An 18724-nucleotide genomic window follows, 5' to 3' on the forward strand; every position below is an offset into this window, starting at 1 on the left:
TTAAAACATATGGAAAGAGTTCCAGAAGAAGAAAGAAATAAAAAGGCAATATATTATATATATATTACCTCATCACGCGGTCATTAAAGAAGAAAGCAAAACAACTAAAATCAGAATCGTATTTGACGCTTCTTGTAAGAGCTCAAATGGGAAGTCATTAAACGATATACTAATGATAGGACCTCAACTACAAGAAGATCTCAGAAATCTAGTCATGAGGTGGCGCTTAAAACCAATATGCTTCGTGACCGATATTCAAAAAATGTACAGAATGATATTAGTAAAGAAAGAAGATGCAGATCTACAGAGGATTTTATGGAGAAATAATATAGAAGAAGATGGAGAAGAGTACCGTTTGTTGAGAGTCACTTTTGGTACGGCCTCAGCGCCTTATTTAGCTATTAAAACACTAATACAACTAGCAGAAGATGAAGGCAAGGATTATCCCGAAGTAGCTAGAACGATCAAAGAAGATTTCTATGTAGATGATTGCATGAGCGGTGGTTTTACAATTGAAGAAGCTATAGAAGTCAAAGGGCTTACGAATATATTAAGTAAAGGTGGATTTACATTACATAAGTGGGCATCGAACAATCAAGAATTTTTATATAGCATAAGAACAAAAGAAGAAAATCTGAAGAATAATAAAGATGAATGTATAATAAAAACTTTAGGTTTGACCTGGAACATGGTAACCGATTCATTTCAGTATCAATTTAGATTGTCACAACAACCAGATCTTATCACTAAGAGAACAATCCTCGCGGATATACAGCGACTATTTGATCCCCTTGGGTGGTTGGGTGCAGCGATTGTTCCAGCTAAGATTTTAATACAGAAACTTTGGATCGAAAGACTAGGATGGGATGAATATGTTGGAGATGTACTTAAAGAAGAATGGTTAAAAATAAGAACAGAATTTGAGAATTTAAATAAGGTTAGGGTTAAAAGATGGATCAAGACAGAAAGGAAGGAATTAGATAATATCACTCTTCACGGTTTTTGCGATGCTTCAAACAGGGCTTATTGCGCTGTTGTATATTATAGAGTGGAAAGTAATAATAAAATTAAAACCGGTATCATAGCATCCAAAACCAGAGTAGCACCTGTGAAACCGATTTCAATTCCACGACTTGAGCTTTGCGGAGCGGTATTATTGGCAAGACTTTTAACTCAAGTCAGGGAAGCGATGCGATTACCGCAAAATAAGGTTTTCGCATGGACAGATTCATCAGTTGTTTTGTCATGGCTTTGTGGAGATCCTCTAAGGTGGAAGATTTTTGTTAGTAACTGTGAAGTAGAAATATTGGATAATTTAAGCAACTCTCAATGGTTTCATGTACAATCGTCATCGAATCCAGCTGATATTGGTTCGAGAGTTCTTGTATTATCAGAATTAATTAAAAATAAGCTGTGGTGGAAAGGGCCAGATTGGCTAAGAGAAAAGAAAATACATTTTGCAAAATTGAATATTATACCTAAGGATTTGGAAAGAAAGAAAATACACATAAATTTAAAAATTGAAGAAAAGGAAAACATAACAATATTTGAAGATTTCGATTCTTTAGATGAACTTTTAAGAGTATTAGTGTACTGTAGAAGGTTTTTAAATTATAGGAAAAATCATGGAAATATAGATAAGATTATAACGTTAAAAGAGTTAGAAGAATCTGTAAATACATGTATCATTATATCCCAGAAGAAATATTTTAAGGAAGAAATAGACAGATTAAGCAATAAGAAATATGTAAAAAAGGTTAGTAGACTCAAAACGTTAAATCCTTATCTAGATAAGTGCAATGTCGTCAGGGTGGGCGGCAGACTACAAAATTCAGATCTAAGTGCTGAATCAAAGCATCCTGATATACTTGATAGCAAATGCCGCTTAGCTTACTTAATCATCGCAGACGCTCATAAGAAGACAATGCACGGCGGAATTCAATTGATGCTTTGCTATATCAGGTCTAAATATTGGATTCTGGGTATAAAGAATGCAGTAAAGGCATTTATATATAGATGTATCATTTGCACAAGGCAGAAGGCTGCATCAAGGACTCAAATTATGGGAAATTTACCTAAGGAGCGCATTACTCCTGCACGCCCGTTCCTGCATTCTGGAGTTGACTTTGCTGGTCCCTTGCAAGTCTTAATGTCAAAGGGTAGAGGAGCGAAGTCAAACAAGGCCTACATCGCTATATTTATTTGCATGGCCACGAAAGCCATTCATTTAGAATTGGTTGGTGACATCATCTGAGTCTTTTATTGGAGCGTTTCGCAGATTTGTAGCTCGAAGAGGAAGGTGCACTCATATTTGGAGTGATCAAGAACGTAACTTCGTTGGAGCCAATAAACAGTTACTAGAAGCCTTCAAGGAAGTTAAGCTTGAATTACCAATTGTTTTGTATGACATTTTGGCTTCTGAGGGAACACAGTGGCATTTCATCCCGCCATACAGCTCAAATTTTGGGTGTTTATGGGAGGCCGGCGTCAAGTCGGTAAAATATCACTTAAAACGCATCTTGAACTCCAGACTTGCTTTTGAGGAAATGACAACTAAACTCAAATTTAGGCATGTTTGAATTCAAGGCCATTAACACCAATTGATACCACGGATACTGATTTCAAAATACTCACACCAGGGCATTTTTTAATCGGCGAAGCACCTGTCACTATACCGAGTCCAGATCTACGTCATTGCAATTTAAGTAATTTATCGCGATGGCAATATGCACAAAAATTAGTTACGAGACTTTTGGCATCAGTGGCAGGCTGAGTATTTATCTAGGCTACAAGAACGTCCCAAATGGCTCAAAACCCTTAAAAGAGTTTGACATAGGCGATATTGTTCTATTGAAGGATGAGCAATTACCTCCAGGTAAATGGTCACTAGGGCGTGTGGTTGCTAAACATCCTGGACTTGACAATATCACCAGAGTGTATAGCATTAAAAGTGGTAGTGATGTACTAAAGAGATCGGTGTCAAAACTTTGTTATTTACCTATAGAATCTAAGTAGATACATAAGCTTATTTTGTTTTATAAAATCCACATACATATGTTTATTATTTAGTTTAGAACTTTTTCACTTTTTACAATTTTGCTAAGATGTTTTATCAAAATAAAATGGAGGATTTCAATTAAATATTTAAACTCAAATGTTAAGTAAAACTATATAACAATACGTTAGGTACATATAACTAGTTCAAACTCAGATAATTGAAAGGTTAAATCTGTTATGACGAATTGATGTTGTGAAATTAAAATGCTTGTATGAAATAGTTTGTTTGGTGAAATTATTAAATTAACTTTCATTGTATAGATTTTGAAATGTCACTTCCGTTTAAGATAAAATGGAAATAATTTTGTAACTACATTATTGAAGGTTCGTTATCTTTTATAACGGCACAAAACGAAGAATTGAAAAAGCAGATAAATATTCTAGAAAATCAAACTAAAGAAGATAGAAAGCGTATTAACCTCTTGGAAGATAAATTGGAAGAACTACAAAGAAGTCAGAGAAAAAATAATTTTGAATTGAAAAATGTACCAAAAAAAAGTAACGAGACCAAAGAAGACGTACTAGCCATGGTCACAAGTCTTGCGACTAATGTCGGTTGCAATTTAAACACGCACGATGTTAAAGACATATATCGAGTCCACAATAAAAAAGAAACCTCTACTACATCTATCATAGTTGAAACAAATTCGACAATTTTAAAAACTGAAATGTTGAGAATGGGAAAACAATACAATATCAAGCATAAAAGCAAGCTCTGTGCAAAGCATCTCGGCTTTCGTACTGAGGAAGATACGCCTATCTTCCTAACGGAGCACTTAACCCCCCGTGCGTCTCGGCTTTATTATCTTGCACGGGACCTATCGAAATCCAAGGGTTATAAGTTCTGCTGGACTGCACATGGTAAGGTATATGTGAGAAAACTAGATAACTCGCCCATAGTCAATATCACTAATGAAGCCCAGGTACAACAATTAATAGCAACAAACAAATGACTAGATTTTGTTGTCTTATATTTTTATTTAGAGTTACTTGTCTTCTCATATTTTTATTTGAATCTATATTTGAAGTTTGATTTGTTTTTTAAATTTTATATGTTAGGATTTTTAGATGTTCCTTGTTTATACATATGTCAAATATATTGTTCTAAAAGATTGTTTACGACAAAAATACCATCTTACACACAAATAAATTATATTCAAAATTTAATTAATATTATATATGTACACACCATAACACTACACTCAAAAAAATTATTACCTACTAAAGCACGGTCGCCGAGCAGGAAGAATTTCGTACATTGACCTATTTACCTACTGACAGTGGTCACAAACATTTTTTGTCGTGTACTAGTTAAAAATATAGGATTTTTATATTTACCTACCTTGAATAACGGAAAAGTGGCAAATAAATATTTTTATTTGAAATAGGTATTCTATTCTATGACAGTTTTTGGTAATAGGTAATATAATTAGGTATTTTAGATTTGATGTTAATAAATAAAATCATTTTAAAAATAAATATTTATTATTTATTAATCAGAATCAGATTCCGTGGTATCAGAACTGCTGCTTTCCTCAGACGACGTTTCACCTGTTACATTGATGATAAAAGAATCAATAGTTTTGTCGATATTATTGTCTAAACCACCTAATTTTATTTCCTCCTTTTTTACGTGGCTTATACAGTTTTTCCATTTTTCCGGTGTAATGTTTTTCAACGCCTCTTGGAGCAGTTTTTTTACGTCTACCATCTTAAATGTGGTATTATTTCTTGCCACGTAGCCCTTCACGTCTGCCCACACCAATTCAATAGGGTTCAACTCACAGTGGTATGGAGGTAATCTTAATACCTCCACACCAACTTCTTTCGCCATTTCATCTATAACGTACGATTGGTACTCTGTTTTTACACCTTTCACCTTTTCCAATAACTGAACTTTGGTTTCTTTTGGTTCATAAGTGATCTTCTTAGATGTGAGCCATTTTTGAATATTTGTTTTATTCCAACTTGTGACGGGGGTTTTCTCCTTTCGCCTTGAGTGGTAGCTCGCATTATCTATCACAACCACCGCGTTCGGCTCAAGTCTTGGCAACATTTCTTTGAACCAATTTTCGAATTTGGCGGCGTTCATTGATTCGTGATAATCGCCTGTACCTAAAAATTAAATACAAATGCAAATGTGTTTATTTCCACAAATAATAACCTACATTAAAGCATAAAATAATACACGTTTACATAAAGGTGTAGGCAAAGCCTATTGCTAACCTTTGCATTCAAAAACCAATTCTGATTCCGGCACGAATCCTTCTTCGCCTCCAATATGCAGAATAATTAAGCGGTTGCCTTTAGACGTAGGATTCTTAGCGCCCGTCGACAGACCCTCTAAAAAGGTTTGTTTGCGTGACTTCACTGTAGTGTCTTCCCACACTTTGCCGACAGTGTGCCCTGAAAATATATTTTTTGTTTTATTATATGTTTAAATTGAATAGAAAAAATAAATACAATTTAAAAAAAATAAGAAATATGTAGAATAGTTTTTAAACTAATGAAATCGCGGGTTAAATGTAAATCAAATATATAGTCTTACCTGCATTCACCCAAGTTTCATCCAAGTAATATATTGGTCGTCCTTGCTCTCGAAAAGTTTTCATGTTTTTCAAATATTTTATACGCCACAATGCTATCTCATCTCTATCGATTAACGCATTATTTCTCCTTCGTTTGACATATTTAAATTTCAAATGTTTTAGAACTTTTTTCAGCGATGTCAGGCCCATGCTTGGTAGGGATTCATCGGCATTTACTACCTGTAATACCTTTTTTGCTGTAGGTAACTCTTCTTTTAAATAAAAGCTATGCACAATTTTTCTAATGCACGACTTGTCGAAATCATCTATCTTTTCAATAACTGACATGCGTTTTTTTGGTGCTGCAGCTGGCTTGACAGTTTCCGTTTTAGTGTATTCGTTTAGAATACGGTACACCGCCGATTTCGAAATGCCCAAAATATCGGCCGTTTTATCTTTCATCTCCTGTTTTGAAGGATATTTATCGGCAGGCCAAGATTATTTTACGTATTTAAAGACGTTGATAATCATCAACTTCTCACTTTCACTAAAGTGCGACATTTTTCGCTTCTTCCGCAGAGAAACAAAGTCTTTGAATGGACGCGAGGTAGACGGCCCCGGTTCCATTTTCAAAAAAACTTAACTACGTAGAACCGACTAACAAGAAAATTAAATAACGATAACTTAACAGTAATTTAACAAGAAAACAAAACAAAACACAAACGTCTGCAGAAACTATTTCACTACGAACAAATTGACCGATCACTAGCGCAAACCGTCATGGAATGTCGTCCGTTAAATTTTGATTTTTGATCAAGCGATAAAGCGTCGAGTGGGCGTTATAGGCTTGCTTGACTCAAGGTCAAAAAAATGCTAGCATACAAATATAAACCTTACGTAAGCACACAAAAGGTTTGTAACTCCTGATGCCCGCGGTCGACGCTACCGTGTGAGCGGGATGCAACTTATTCAGACAGGTAGAACCAGGTCAATGTACGAAATTCTTCCTGCTCGGCGACCGCGCTTTATGAATTTTGTTCTCTCACTCGTAACTATAATTGCAAATATGATTCGCGATGCCTATAAAAAAGATAAGCAGAGGAATTATATTAAAAATAAAGTAACACTTTACATATATGATTATAATTTTAGTTTACTAAGATATACAACTTCGTTTAAATTTGCAACCAGTTCTTCTACTATAATAAAATGAATGACTTAATACAAAATATAAATGAAATTGACAAATTAAGTATCTCCCGTACTGCTTTCTGTAATCAGACAGAACTTAATAATCATTATATAATAAATAAAAACGACTTTACTATAATTTCACAAAATATTAGAAGCATATATTGTAATTTCGATAGCTTTGTACTTACGTTATCCAGTCTTACTTTTACACCGGATGTTATAGTTTTGACAGAATGTCGAATAAATCAAGACAAAGCTATACCTACACTAAATAACTACACATCGCACGCTACTACATACAACTTAAATCAGAATGACGGTGTTGTTGTCTTCGTAAAAAATACTCTTCAATATAATGTCAAAGAAATAAAATTAAACCAAGCCTCATGTTTACAATTAGACATTTTAAATTATATTATATATTGTATATATCGCTCTCCGTCCAATAGTAATGCAGAAAGTTTTATTGATTCTCTAAACGAACACCTTTACACTTTAAATTCACAAAAACACATAATCATAACTGGAGATATTAATATTAATCTGATACCGAAACCTACTGAACAGTCGTACGAACGTCACAATAGGATAAATTATCTAGATGCGCTATCAGCCCATGGTATTTCACCAGGTCACGTCATGCCTACAAGAAATGAAAGTTGCCTTGACCATTTTATGTTAAAAATAAGAAGGGCTAAAAGCTCTTCTTTCGTAGCTGTATTAAAGACGTCTGTTACGGATCATTACACTGTCTTACTATGTATCTACAAAAATAAAACCAGGCATGACGCACAAAAAACAAAAACTATTATTGACTTTGAAGGAGCTCTAAAATATCTACAAGAAAAACATCTAGAACGATTACTATTAAGTAATGATCCAAACAAAATTACTGATTATCTTTTACAACAACTAATGGATTCATTTAACTGCAACACAAAAATAATAAAACGTACAAAAAACAATCGCATTATGAAACCCTGGATTACAGAAGGAATACTTAGATGCATTAGGGCTCGAAATAAACTTCAAAAACAATTACGTAACGACCCTTATAATGAAATTAAAAAAATCTCATACACACGATACAGAAATCACTGTAACAATCTTATAAAGAAATTAAAAAGAAAATATGAACGACAATTTGGGATCTTTAAAGAATAATAAATTACTCTGGCACAATATAAAAACAATAACTTATTCCACTAAATCAAGACGACCCAACTTCGAACTTAAATACCTAAAGCCTTACCCACTTGAATCTGCTAACTATATAAATAATCATTTCTCAAATATTGGTAAACATCTTGCCCGGGAAATTGAACCAACTGTAACTCAAAATGACTTGAATCACTACCTACAGAGTCTACCTAGTCAATCTCAATCTCTTGTTTTATTGAATACTGACCATAAAGAAGTAGATACCATAATTAAAAATCTGAAATTAAATAGTGCTCCTGGTTGGGATAACATTTCTTCAAGTTATTTTAAATATGTAAAAAACAAAATTATCTTAGTTATTACTCACGTGGTCAATTTATGTTTCAAAACGGGAATATTCCCAAATTCATTAAAAAAGTCTATAATTACTCCCGTGTACAAGGGCGGGGATAGAGACGATATAAACAATTACAGGCCAATTTCAGTTCTACCAGTATTGTCAAAAGTAATAGAGAAAATGTTGAATGTTAGGCTATTGAGTTACTTACGGGCTTTTAAAATAATTTATCCTTGTCAGTTTGGTTTCCAGCAGAATGTCTCGACACAAGACGCTGTTTCATCTTTAGTTTCGTTAGTTTCAGAAAATCTCGATAAAGGAAAAAAATGTCTTTCTGTCTTTATCGACATAAAAAAAGCTTTTGATACAATCTCTATCCCTGTCCTTCTACATAAATTAGAAAAAATAGGAATAAGGGGACCACCCCACACAATATTTAAAGACTACCTTTCTAATAGAATTCAAAAGACTAAACTAGATCAACTTAACTGTAGTGGCGAGGCTCATGTATCTTACGGCGTTCCGCAAGGAAGTGTTTTGGGTCCCACTCTCTTTTTAATTTATCTGAACGATCTATGTACTATGACTATTAAAAATGCAAAAATAATTTCTTACGCAGATGACACTGCTATTGTTTTCTCTGGTCATTCGTGGGACGCTGTTAGAAAGAGCACTGAAGAAGGTATGACTCAAGTTGCAATTTGGCTAAAACTAAATTTTCTAACATTAAATACTCATAAAACTAACTTTATCACTTTCAGTATAAAAAATAGTTCACAACACAAAACAAATTTTCGTATAAAAATTCATAATTGTAATGAAGTAAGAGGTAAAAACTGCAATTGTCCATTAATAAATAAAGTGAGTCAAATAAAATACTTGGGAATAATGGTCGACCAGAACTTGTCATGGTACCCGCAAATTGAACATGTTGCGGCACGCATTAGGAAGTTCACGTGGATGTTCAAATCACTGAGACATATTGCAACCAATAATACTGTAAATGACTCCTCAAACAATCTTTTAAATCAAATTTATATAGCTTTGGTGCAATCCATAATAACATACTGCTTACCTATTTGGGGAGGTGCACGTAAAACACGTTTCATGGAAATTGAACGAGCTCAAAGAGCATTGATTAAAGTAATGTTCTTTAAAAAACAACGGTTTAGTACTGAAAGACTATGAAGAAAGTGGTTTGTTAACTGTACGGAAATTATATATTGTGCATACTGTTCTAAAAAAACACAAGTCTTTAATCTACGATATATCGTTACTCAATAAACGTATATCAAACCGGGCGCGGAGGGCATACGTTCGCTGTCGCAGGCGAAGCGGCCTCAACGCAAACTTAAAGGGACAGCTGTGGGCCACAAACAGAGAGCAAAAGAGTAGCTTCTAATGGGCCTAAACAGGGATCCTTGGGGGCACGTACCTATCGTGGTTTGCAAGGGAAGCTCTGGACACACGGAGCTCCTGTTACGGAATCGCTACCGCCAGATCTCCTCCTGCGACTGGTCGAGGAACTATTTCCTCACTCAGCATGTGCGCATGCCCCATCAAATATGGCCATTCGCTCCGTGCCGGTTAACAATGTTGCTCCACCACATATCACGGAGTAAGAGATGGAGATGACCCTGGATCGATTGAGGGCCAGAACTACAGGTTCAGACGGAGATCTAAGACGTGTTCTGCGTGATGCCCTGAAACACCTAGAAAGGAGGCTTTGGGAACAGTGGACAGTTCCCGAAGCCTTGGAAAGAGGGAAAGTTGGTCCTGTTGCCGAGGGTGGGGCGTCCACAACTCTTCTTCGGCATACAGGCCGATTGTGCTGCTGAATGGGACGGGCAAACTCGGCCTGACACACCCTGATTGAGTGTGCAGCATAGGGGCCTCAGCGTCATTACCTGGCGGCCATTGTATGATAAACGCTATGATCGACAGCGAATGTTGCTGGAAGGAAATCTGGAAAGGTCTCGTTCTGTGAAATCGTTATGGCACAGATGGAGGTCACGGAGCGGGAGCGTGACAACAGTGCTGCTGACCCGTTTCGCCGAAGAAGACCGGGAAGAAGGCGTCTTTGCTATGGACGTCTTCTCCTCCCGCCATAAGTGTCGCCGGGGCTTGAGATCTCTGTACCCTGAGAACCCCCTAGGATGTGGAGGCCCGCAGAGGTGAGGTATGCGCAAGCAATCCCGTGACGTCCCTCGAAAAGATGGAGTGGGTACCGTTGGTTTTACAGTGAGTATTCCGGCGCCTTCAGCGCCGGCGAGGCCCACATACTCCCCACATCATGTGCGAGAAACGCGTTACGAGTTTTACCAGCGAAAAAAACAACAAGGGCGGCATAATCGGTATTGCACGCGGGCGACGAAACAGCTAGCGACGGGCCTGGTATAGCATATAATGTTATATCTATCCCTGCTACTAAAACAGTCTTCGCTAGTATTCAGTATGATAATAGATCTACCTATTTATATGATAAAATAAATAAATACGTTGATATATATTCAAAAACTTGTAAAGAGTGTAAAATTAAAATAATAAAATGGATAAAATCTTTAAGTTTTCAAGAAACGGAAATTTTTTTAGAATATAGGAACTAGCATTCATATCCTACTCACACCAACATACACATAAAACAAACAAACACACACACACACACATGCGCACGCGCACGCATGCATACACATTTTAATCCCACATTTGCTTCCTTTTTGGTAATTACTTCTCTTATTATTACTTTTTTATATTGTTTCTTTATTATTGTTGTACTTTAAATATCTTGTATACTTGTAACTAATTCGTGATATGGAAGAGCAGAGTTTCCTGGCACAGGCTTTTCATATGCTTAAAAGGAGACTCCAACAACTTTATATTTAAGTACAACAAAAGTAAACATACTTTTTATTTTACTTTTTTACTTAAGTAACTTAAAGGACTATTGTCCTTTGGTGGGCGGCATGTTCGGTCTATTTATGTTAAAAATGTATTGTATAGAATTAGTCGTAATAAAGCAGTGCAAAAGTACGGGTGTGTTTTACTTGATCTAATATTTTAAGCTTTATAGCTATCACTGGAAAAAAATATGTTTTTGTAACTTACAGTAAATCATCGATTCCTGGGCCTGGGCATCCTTTTGCTCCTGTCGATGACGGGCTCTGGCTTCGCGAGTCTCGCTCGCAGATTTTTTGTCGGCTGCGCACATACGGTTTTCATCCGCAATTTAGGCATATTCGTGGGAGTTTCGGCCTAATTTTAAATCCATACCGTGTATAACCGTTTTAATTCGTAAGTGGTAGTGCCACACTGCATACCTTCGGGTTGCAGCCGAATGGGCCGGCACGCCCGGGGAAGTACCACTCTCTCACTTAAAATCGGCGTGAAGTGGTAGCTATGCTACTGCGTTTCGTCCGGTATGTGAGAGTCCCGGAGGCCCGATCCCCCTCCCCCCCAAAACATAATGGTTGTGCAGAATTTGGTTTTATTACCCCAGGAGGGTACCATCAGCGACTGCGGTGGAGAATCCCTCTCTGGGCATCCATGGTCAGGACGTACACAGCCTGAGCAGGGATGCCTAGGCTGAGGGGAGTTGCCCCGCTGAAATGTTAAGGTGTGGAGATATTTCACGCGGGCCCGGTTATATGGGTATGGTCTTTGTGTCCTGTCCGATAGCTGTGGCGAAGAAGCTGTCTGATGCCGGTCGTCTCTTGGTTGGGTGGAGCTCGGCCAGGGTGTACGTGCTGGAACAGCGCCCTCTGCGCTGCTATAAGTGCATGGGCCTTGGTCATACAAAGGCGCTCTGCCCATTCAGTGCGGAACGAGGAGGCCTTTGCTACCGGTGCGGCGTTGATGGCCACAAATCGGCTGCATGTACCGGGAAGCTGCGGTGCGCAGTGTGCTCAGACGCCGGCAAGCTCTCCGGGCACGTGATGGGGTCGAGGGAGTGTAACCCCCCCATCACGAAAGGTAAGGTGGTCCGAGATAACCAGACCACCGCCAACGTGGGACGGCGCCAGGCCGAGGAGGAAGCTGCAATGTCAGTATGAGCGTAGACTTCAGCTTCCTTCAGACGAATCTCAACCACTGCGCCGGGGCTCAGGACCTACTGCTGCAGTCCATGGTGGAGTGGGGGATCAACCTGGCTGTGGCCTGCGAGCCCTATTACGTTCCGCCCTTAACTCATTGGTTAGGGGACGTGGACGGCACCGTGGCGGTCCTCACGAGAAGCGGAATAGGTCCACCCCTTTCACTCATTGAGAGGGGCTCAGGCTACGTAGTGGTGGGGTGGGGGGAGTACGTGGTAATCGGAGCATACTTCTCCCCGAACCGAAGTTTGGCTGAGTTCGAGATCTATCTCGGTTCGGTCAGATCTGCGGTGGCCAGGCAGTCGTCGAAACAGACAATACTTCTCGGCGACCTAAACGCAAAATCGCGTGCCTGGGGCAACCCTGCCACGAATCCGCGAGGGAGGGCCGTACAAGTGTGGGCCCTACTCTCCAATCTGTCCCTCCTCAACAAGGGGCAGGTTCACACCTGCGTGCGCCAACAGGGGGGTTCTGTGGTGGACGTATCGTTCGCTACCCCTGTAGTGGCTCACAGAGTGCAGAACTGGAGAGTAGAGGAGGAGGTGGAGACTCTATCGGATCACCGCTACATCCGATTTGAGATCTCCACCTCTCGCAGGCCGGCGGAACCCCAGAGGGTGCCGACCACGCTGCCGAGGTGGTCTCTCGGCCAGGTCGATCGAGAGCTGGTCAAGGAGGCTGCCATCGTGCAGCGGTGGGTTTCCGCAGGGAGAAGGGAGGGCGCCAACGCGGAGGAGCTGGCGGGTCGCATGAGCAGTTCCCTCAAGGAGGTCTGCGATGCGGCTATGCCTCGGACCCGGCGCAAGGTTCCGCGCCGGCATGTCTACTGGTGGTCGCTCGAAATCGCTGACCTTCGGGCGACGTGTTGCCGGGCGCGGAGGGCCTACGTCCGCTGTCGAAGACACAACGGCCTCGACGCGGAACTGGAGGGACAGTTGCTGGCCGCTTATCGTCAACTGAAAAAAGATCTGCAGTTGGCAATAAGTAAGGCCAAGGAGAGGGCCAGGGAGGAGCTTCTGGCGGGCCTCAACCGAGACCCGTGGGGGCGCCCGTACCGTGGTGTGCGTGGAAAGTTCCGCAACCAAAGCGCCCCCGTCACGGAGACGCTGCCGCCGGATCTTCTTCTGCGCCTAGTTGGGGAACTCTTCCCCCATCCAGGCGAGCACGTCCCTCCGCAGATGGCCCCTCGCTCCGTGATAGAAGACGCAGTGGCTCCACCACTGATCACGGAGCGGGAGATGGAGATGGCCCTCGGCCACTTGAAAACCAAGAACACGGCGCCGGGTCCAGATGGGGTTCCAGGGCGTGTTTTGTGCGACGCTCTGGAATACCTAGGTGCAAGGCTTCGGGAGTTGTTCGACGAATGTCTTTGCAGCGGGCAGTTTCCGAAGCCTTGGAAGGAGGGGAAGTTGGTGCTATTGCCGAAGGAAGGTCGGCCGATGAATTCCCCTTCGGCGTACAGGCCAATAGTGCTGCTGAACGAGACGGCCAAACTTTTCGAAAAGGTCCTCGCAGCCCGTCTTGTTCAGCACCTTGAGGAGGTCGGTCCGGGTCTTTCAGAGGCCCAGTATGGGTTCAGGGCAGGCCGATCAACAGTCGACGCCCTGGACGCCCTGAAGACTCGGACGACAGAAGCGGTGGCCCGGGGGCAAGTCGTCCTGGCGGTGTCACTCGATGTGACGAACGCCTTTAACAGTCTTCCATTCGAGACGATCAGGGAGGCACTTCTATACCACGGGGTGCCGACCTATCTGAGGAGACTGTTGGAAGCGTACCTCCAGGACCGGGAGGTCCTCTGGGTGGGGGTCAATGGGGAGCTAGTCCGGCATCGGGTAGGCTGCGGCGTTCCACAGGGGTCGGTTCTCGGCCCAATCCTGTGGAACGTTAGTTTCGATTGGCTCTTGAGAGCTCCCGTCCTTCCCGGGATGGGGGTGCTCTGTTACGCGGACGACACCCTCATCACGGCGACAGGGCGAGATTTTGGGGACGCAGCCCGCTTGGCTGAAGTCGGAACTGCTCTCACCGTGGACCGGATGGAAGCGCTGGGCCTGAGGGTCTCCATTTCGAAAACGGAGGCTCTCCTTTTCCACGGTCCACGAAGGGGACCCCCTCGAGGGGCAAGTATCACCGTCCAGGGGACGGTGATCAAGGTGCAGGCCCAGATGAAGTACCTGGGCCTGATCCTGGACGGACGATGGAGCTTCAGGCAGCATTTCGCTCAACTCGGGCCGAAGCTCATCAACGCCGCTGCCGCCCTGGGACGCCTCCTACCAAATGTGGGAGGGCCGGGATCGCTATGTCGGCGACTATATGCCGGTGTAGTGAGGTCAATGGCGCTGTACGGTGCCCCGATTTGGATAGACGCCCTCACCGCTGGCAATCGGGCTCTCTTGCGGAAACCGCAGAGGGTCATAGCAGTGAGAGGTATAAGAGGGTACCGTACGGTGTCATGGACTGCGGCGACACTTCTCGCGGGTGATCCACCTTGGGAACTCCAAGCGGAGGTGCTCGCAGAGGTGTACCGGTACCGGGCGGAGGCGAGGAACGGCGGCGACCGTCCAGGGTTGGCGGAGGTCGGGCGGATCAGGGCCATAGCCCAGCAAGCCCTGATCGCCCGATGGGAGGAGGATCTGGGGTCACCCACGGCAGGCCTGGCGACAGTGGAGGCGGTTCGTCCCCACTTGAGTCGCTGGGTCAAGAGAAAGCGTGGCACGCTCACGTTCAGGATGACGCAGGTACTTACCGGGCACGGATGCTTCGGTAAGTACCTGCACGGGATAGCGCGGCGGGAGGTATCACCCTCCTGCCATCAGTGTGGCGCGTCAGTGGACACGGCGTACCACACCCTGACTGAGTGTGCTGCGTGGGGGCCCCAGAGGCATTCCCTGGTGGCGTCTTTGGGCGGAGACCTCTCGCTGCCGAGCGTCATCAACGCAATGCTCGGTAGCGAGGCGTGCTGGTCAGAAATGCGCTCCTTCTGCGAAAACGTTATGTCGCAGAAGGAGGCAGCGGAACGGGAGCGGGAGGTGGACGCTGCTGCAGACCCGATCCGCCGAAGAAGACCGGGGAGGAGGAAACAACGCTACGCGCACCTTCTCCCCCCGCCTCAATAGGCGCCACAGGAGCTAGGAGGGTTCTCAGTACCCCGGGAATCCCCCCTAGGAATTGGAGGCCCGCATAGGTGGGCCGACCGTCAGGGCGTCACGGTAGTATGCGAAAGCGATCCCGTGGCGCCTACCGATGAGACGGAGAGGGTACCGCTGGTTTTTTAGTGGGTATTCCGGTGTGCCGCTAACATCTTGGGCACCGGCGAGTCCCACATACCCCCCCACTTCCACGTGGGGGAAACGCGTAACGCGTTTTTCCAGCGAAAAAAAAAAAAAAAGGGATGCCTAGGCTGCCCTCCGAATTCTGGGGGGGGGGGCAATTTTGCGCTCGCCACTGTTTGGGGCAAGCGGAGCAGGCATCATAAGGCAACCCCTACCACCCTCACCGTGAATTATCGACGATCAGGCCCTTTCTAATCTGCTCGATCCTTTGGCGTTGCGTAGAGATGTTGGATCACTCTGCATCTTCTACCGAATTTTCCACGGGGAGTGTTCCGACGAATTGTTTGGATTAATCCCGGCAGCTGAATTCCATCTTCGGACATCTTGACAAAATTCTAAATTTCACCCACACCACTTAGATGTCCGTAAATCCACAACAGCGCGATTTTTAAGGCATTTTCTGCCTCGCACAACCACTCTGTGGAACCAGCTTTCGCCGGCGGTTTTTCCGAACCGATATGACTTGGGAACCTTCAAGAAAAGAGCGTACTTATTTCTTAAAGACCGGCAACGCACCTGTAACCCCCCTGGTGTTGCAGATGTCCATGGGCGGTTGTAGTCGCTTTCCATCAGGTGAGCCTCCTGCTCGTTTGCCCCCTATACCATAAAAAAAAAAAAAAATTGCCAATTGTTTATATTATCTGTCAAGGCCTTAAAATCGACGAAATCGCTGTAGTTCATCTCTCACCAAAAATGGTTTCCCTGTCTTTTTCGCTGCCATTATTATGGATATGTATTGGTCAGGAACATAGACTTACCAGTTTCATTAATTTATATCTTTATACGAAATATCCTTCGTATTATATGAGCATGGATATTTTCTAACTAATTCTATCAAATTTTCGGTCATTATGCAGTATTTTATTATTATTATTTTACACCTATTCACTCCGACGCTAAAATTAAATTTAAAAAAATAACACCCGACGTTAAAGTGTGCAAACGCCGCGACAGAGCTACTGCTAGCGCCTGTGCTCTGTTTGACGGTATTCTACGATGGTAGTACAACTCATCTTAGCGTCATAGCGCGGCGTCAAGTTAACGCTCTGACCCGCGCTAAGTACGCGTCCTGTCTGACAAAGCCTTTAGTACTTCACTTTGTTTCGACATCCATTCCTTACTTAAACTAACGTGATTATTAAACTCGGATACTATTTTATTTTCATTATTCTCTAATAATTTTATTGCATTGTTATAATGCAATGCATCCTTATAATCTAGATTGCCTGTTATAATTTTTATAAAAGAACCCAAGCCGTTTACAAGACCTCTTTTAGCTCGATCTGAAACTTTTAAAAGCTTTTCAGTAAGATAGTTTATTTGAAGCTTATAAAGTAAATATGTTTCGTTACTAAGAAGGGTCTGAAGGTTACTTAATTGAGTGATTAAAAGTTCTAGTTTGTCTTCTATACAGTCTAGGTCAATATATTGTAGGAAGGCTCGTCACGTGGATTACCGTGGTGGTTAGCAGTACTAGTACCAGCCTGGAACCAGTCCAACCAGTTCAGTCGAGACTTATCCTGAATATAACGGGGTGCGGTTTTCTGGCGATTAGCAAGGGGGTTTCTAATAAAGACTTGTTGTTGGGGTGTATATTCAACGTCTGGTTCACGATTCCTATTTCTATTATTTATTAAAGCAGTGCGGTTCTCAAGGGAAGTACTATTAATAATTTCATAGATCTTTTGCATACTTTCTTTGTGATTAATTACGTATGGTTGTAATAAATGTTGGGTGATATCCATATCAGAACAGTCTCTAGGGTCGAAGTGACCGTTTAACAAGTCAAAGCCTACATCTGGTAAAACTCTGTGTAGAACTATTGTAAGCTAAAATGGCGTATGGCATAAGATTAATAATAGGTTCATCGGTACGTTGTAGCTTTAAAATTCGGAGATGTTCTATAATTGTCGAGTGAAAGCGTTCAATGTTACCGTTATCGTTTGGGAAATGAGCTAATATTCTGTGATGGTTGATTTTATGTAATCTTGTGAATTCTGAAAATAACCGATTAGTAAATTCAGTTCCGTGTCGGTTATTATTGAAAGGGGTACACCATGATGGGTACAAAATTTTAATACGGCTTGTAAAATGCTAACAGCTGTTCCGTCCCTTAAATGATATGCTTGGCCATATTTCGTAAAAACATCTACGAAAGTTATATATTTTTCATAATGAACTGTGAATAAATCTACATGAATAATCTCAAATGGCTTATTGGCTGGAGGTACGATATTAAATTGTGGTCTTATTGGATTTCTATCGTATTTAGCTTAGCCGCATATTGTGCATTCGGCAATGAATTTCGTTATAAGTTCTTTCATTCTAGGCCAATAATATTTCCTAGACAGGGCTAGGTAGCATTCATTTATACCGCGGTGGTTCGTTTTTCCGTTATGATAATGCTAAATGATCTCCTGCTGTTGTAAATAATCCCTTATATTTTCAATTTAAAATTTTGCTAAAACAAGATTCATAGATGAATTCTTAAATTTATTTTGTATTATGGGGATTATTGAATACATTGCGAGGGGTGGATTTATGAGAATACCGGTTTTTATTTTTGGATTAACATATTCTTTTATAGCGTTAACAACGTCTTCTTCTAGGTTAGACTCTAATACTTGTATGGATATTCGTGTATGGTTGTCAAATGGCTTAGTTACCTTGGGTTTTCGCTTAACGTCACTAACAACTGTAAAATGAATGCATGAAAGAAAACATATTTGCCTGCTAAATTTATTGAGAGGGTCGTCTGTAATTGGTATATTTAATATGGGATTTTCTTGGTCAGTATTTACGGTGTCGGTCGAAGATGTTGATCGGGGTTGTACATGTTCAGAGGGGTTTCCTAAAAGAGAATTTAACTCGTCAATTTCCTCAATTAAAGTTTTAGTACCTTGGTCACGGACATAGGAAACGTTGGCTTAAAAGCTTACATATGCACGAGTCACCAGTGCAATTCAGAAAATACGCATTTAGGATGAGATAAAATCCCAAATGGAATATCACTAAACCGGATTCCTTTAG

At 41.7% G+C, this 18724-nt stretch overlaps 2 protein-coding genes across 2 annotated transcripts; one reads left to right on the top strand and one right to left on the bottom strand.

Moving 5' to 3' along the window:
- Window positions 1-4549: 4549 nt before the first annotated feature.
- On the bottom strand, window positions 4550-5669 carry LOC125075577. The gene is made up of 3 exons (XM_047687285.1): window positions 5606-5669; window positions 5284-5463; window positions 4550-5172 (listed from the first exon to the last, which is right to left on the bottom strand). The coding sequence occupies exons 1-3, from the start codon at window positions 5667-5669 to the stop codon at window positions 4550-4552; spliced, it is 867 nt and encodes a 288-aa protein (XP_047543241.1).
- An 8507-nt stretch (window positions 5670-14176) lies between these two features.
- LOC125075578 lies at window positions 14177-18303 on the top strand. Its single transcript, XM_047687286.1, has 2 exons — window positions 14177-14928; window positions 18282-18303. The coding sequence occupies exons 1-2, from the start codon at window positions 14291-14293 to the stop codon at window positions 18301-18303; spliced, it is 660 nt and encodes a 219-aa protein (XP_047543242.1). The 5' UTR covers window positions 14177-14290.
- Window positions 18304-18724: the final 421 nt, after the last annotated feature.

The sequence above is a fragment of the Vanessa atalanta genome, chromosome W (genome assembly GCF_905147765.1).
Source record: "Vanessa atalanta chromosome W, ilVanAtal1.2, whole genome shotgun sequence".
Lineage (NCBI taxonomy): Eukaryota > Metazoa > Arthropoda > Insecta > Lepidoptera > Nymphalidae > Vanessa > Vanessa atalanta.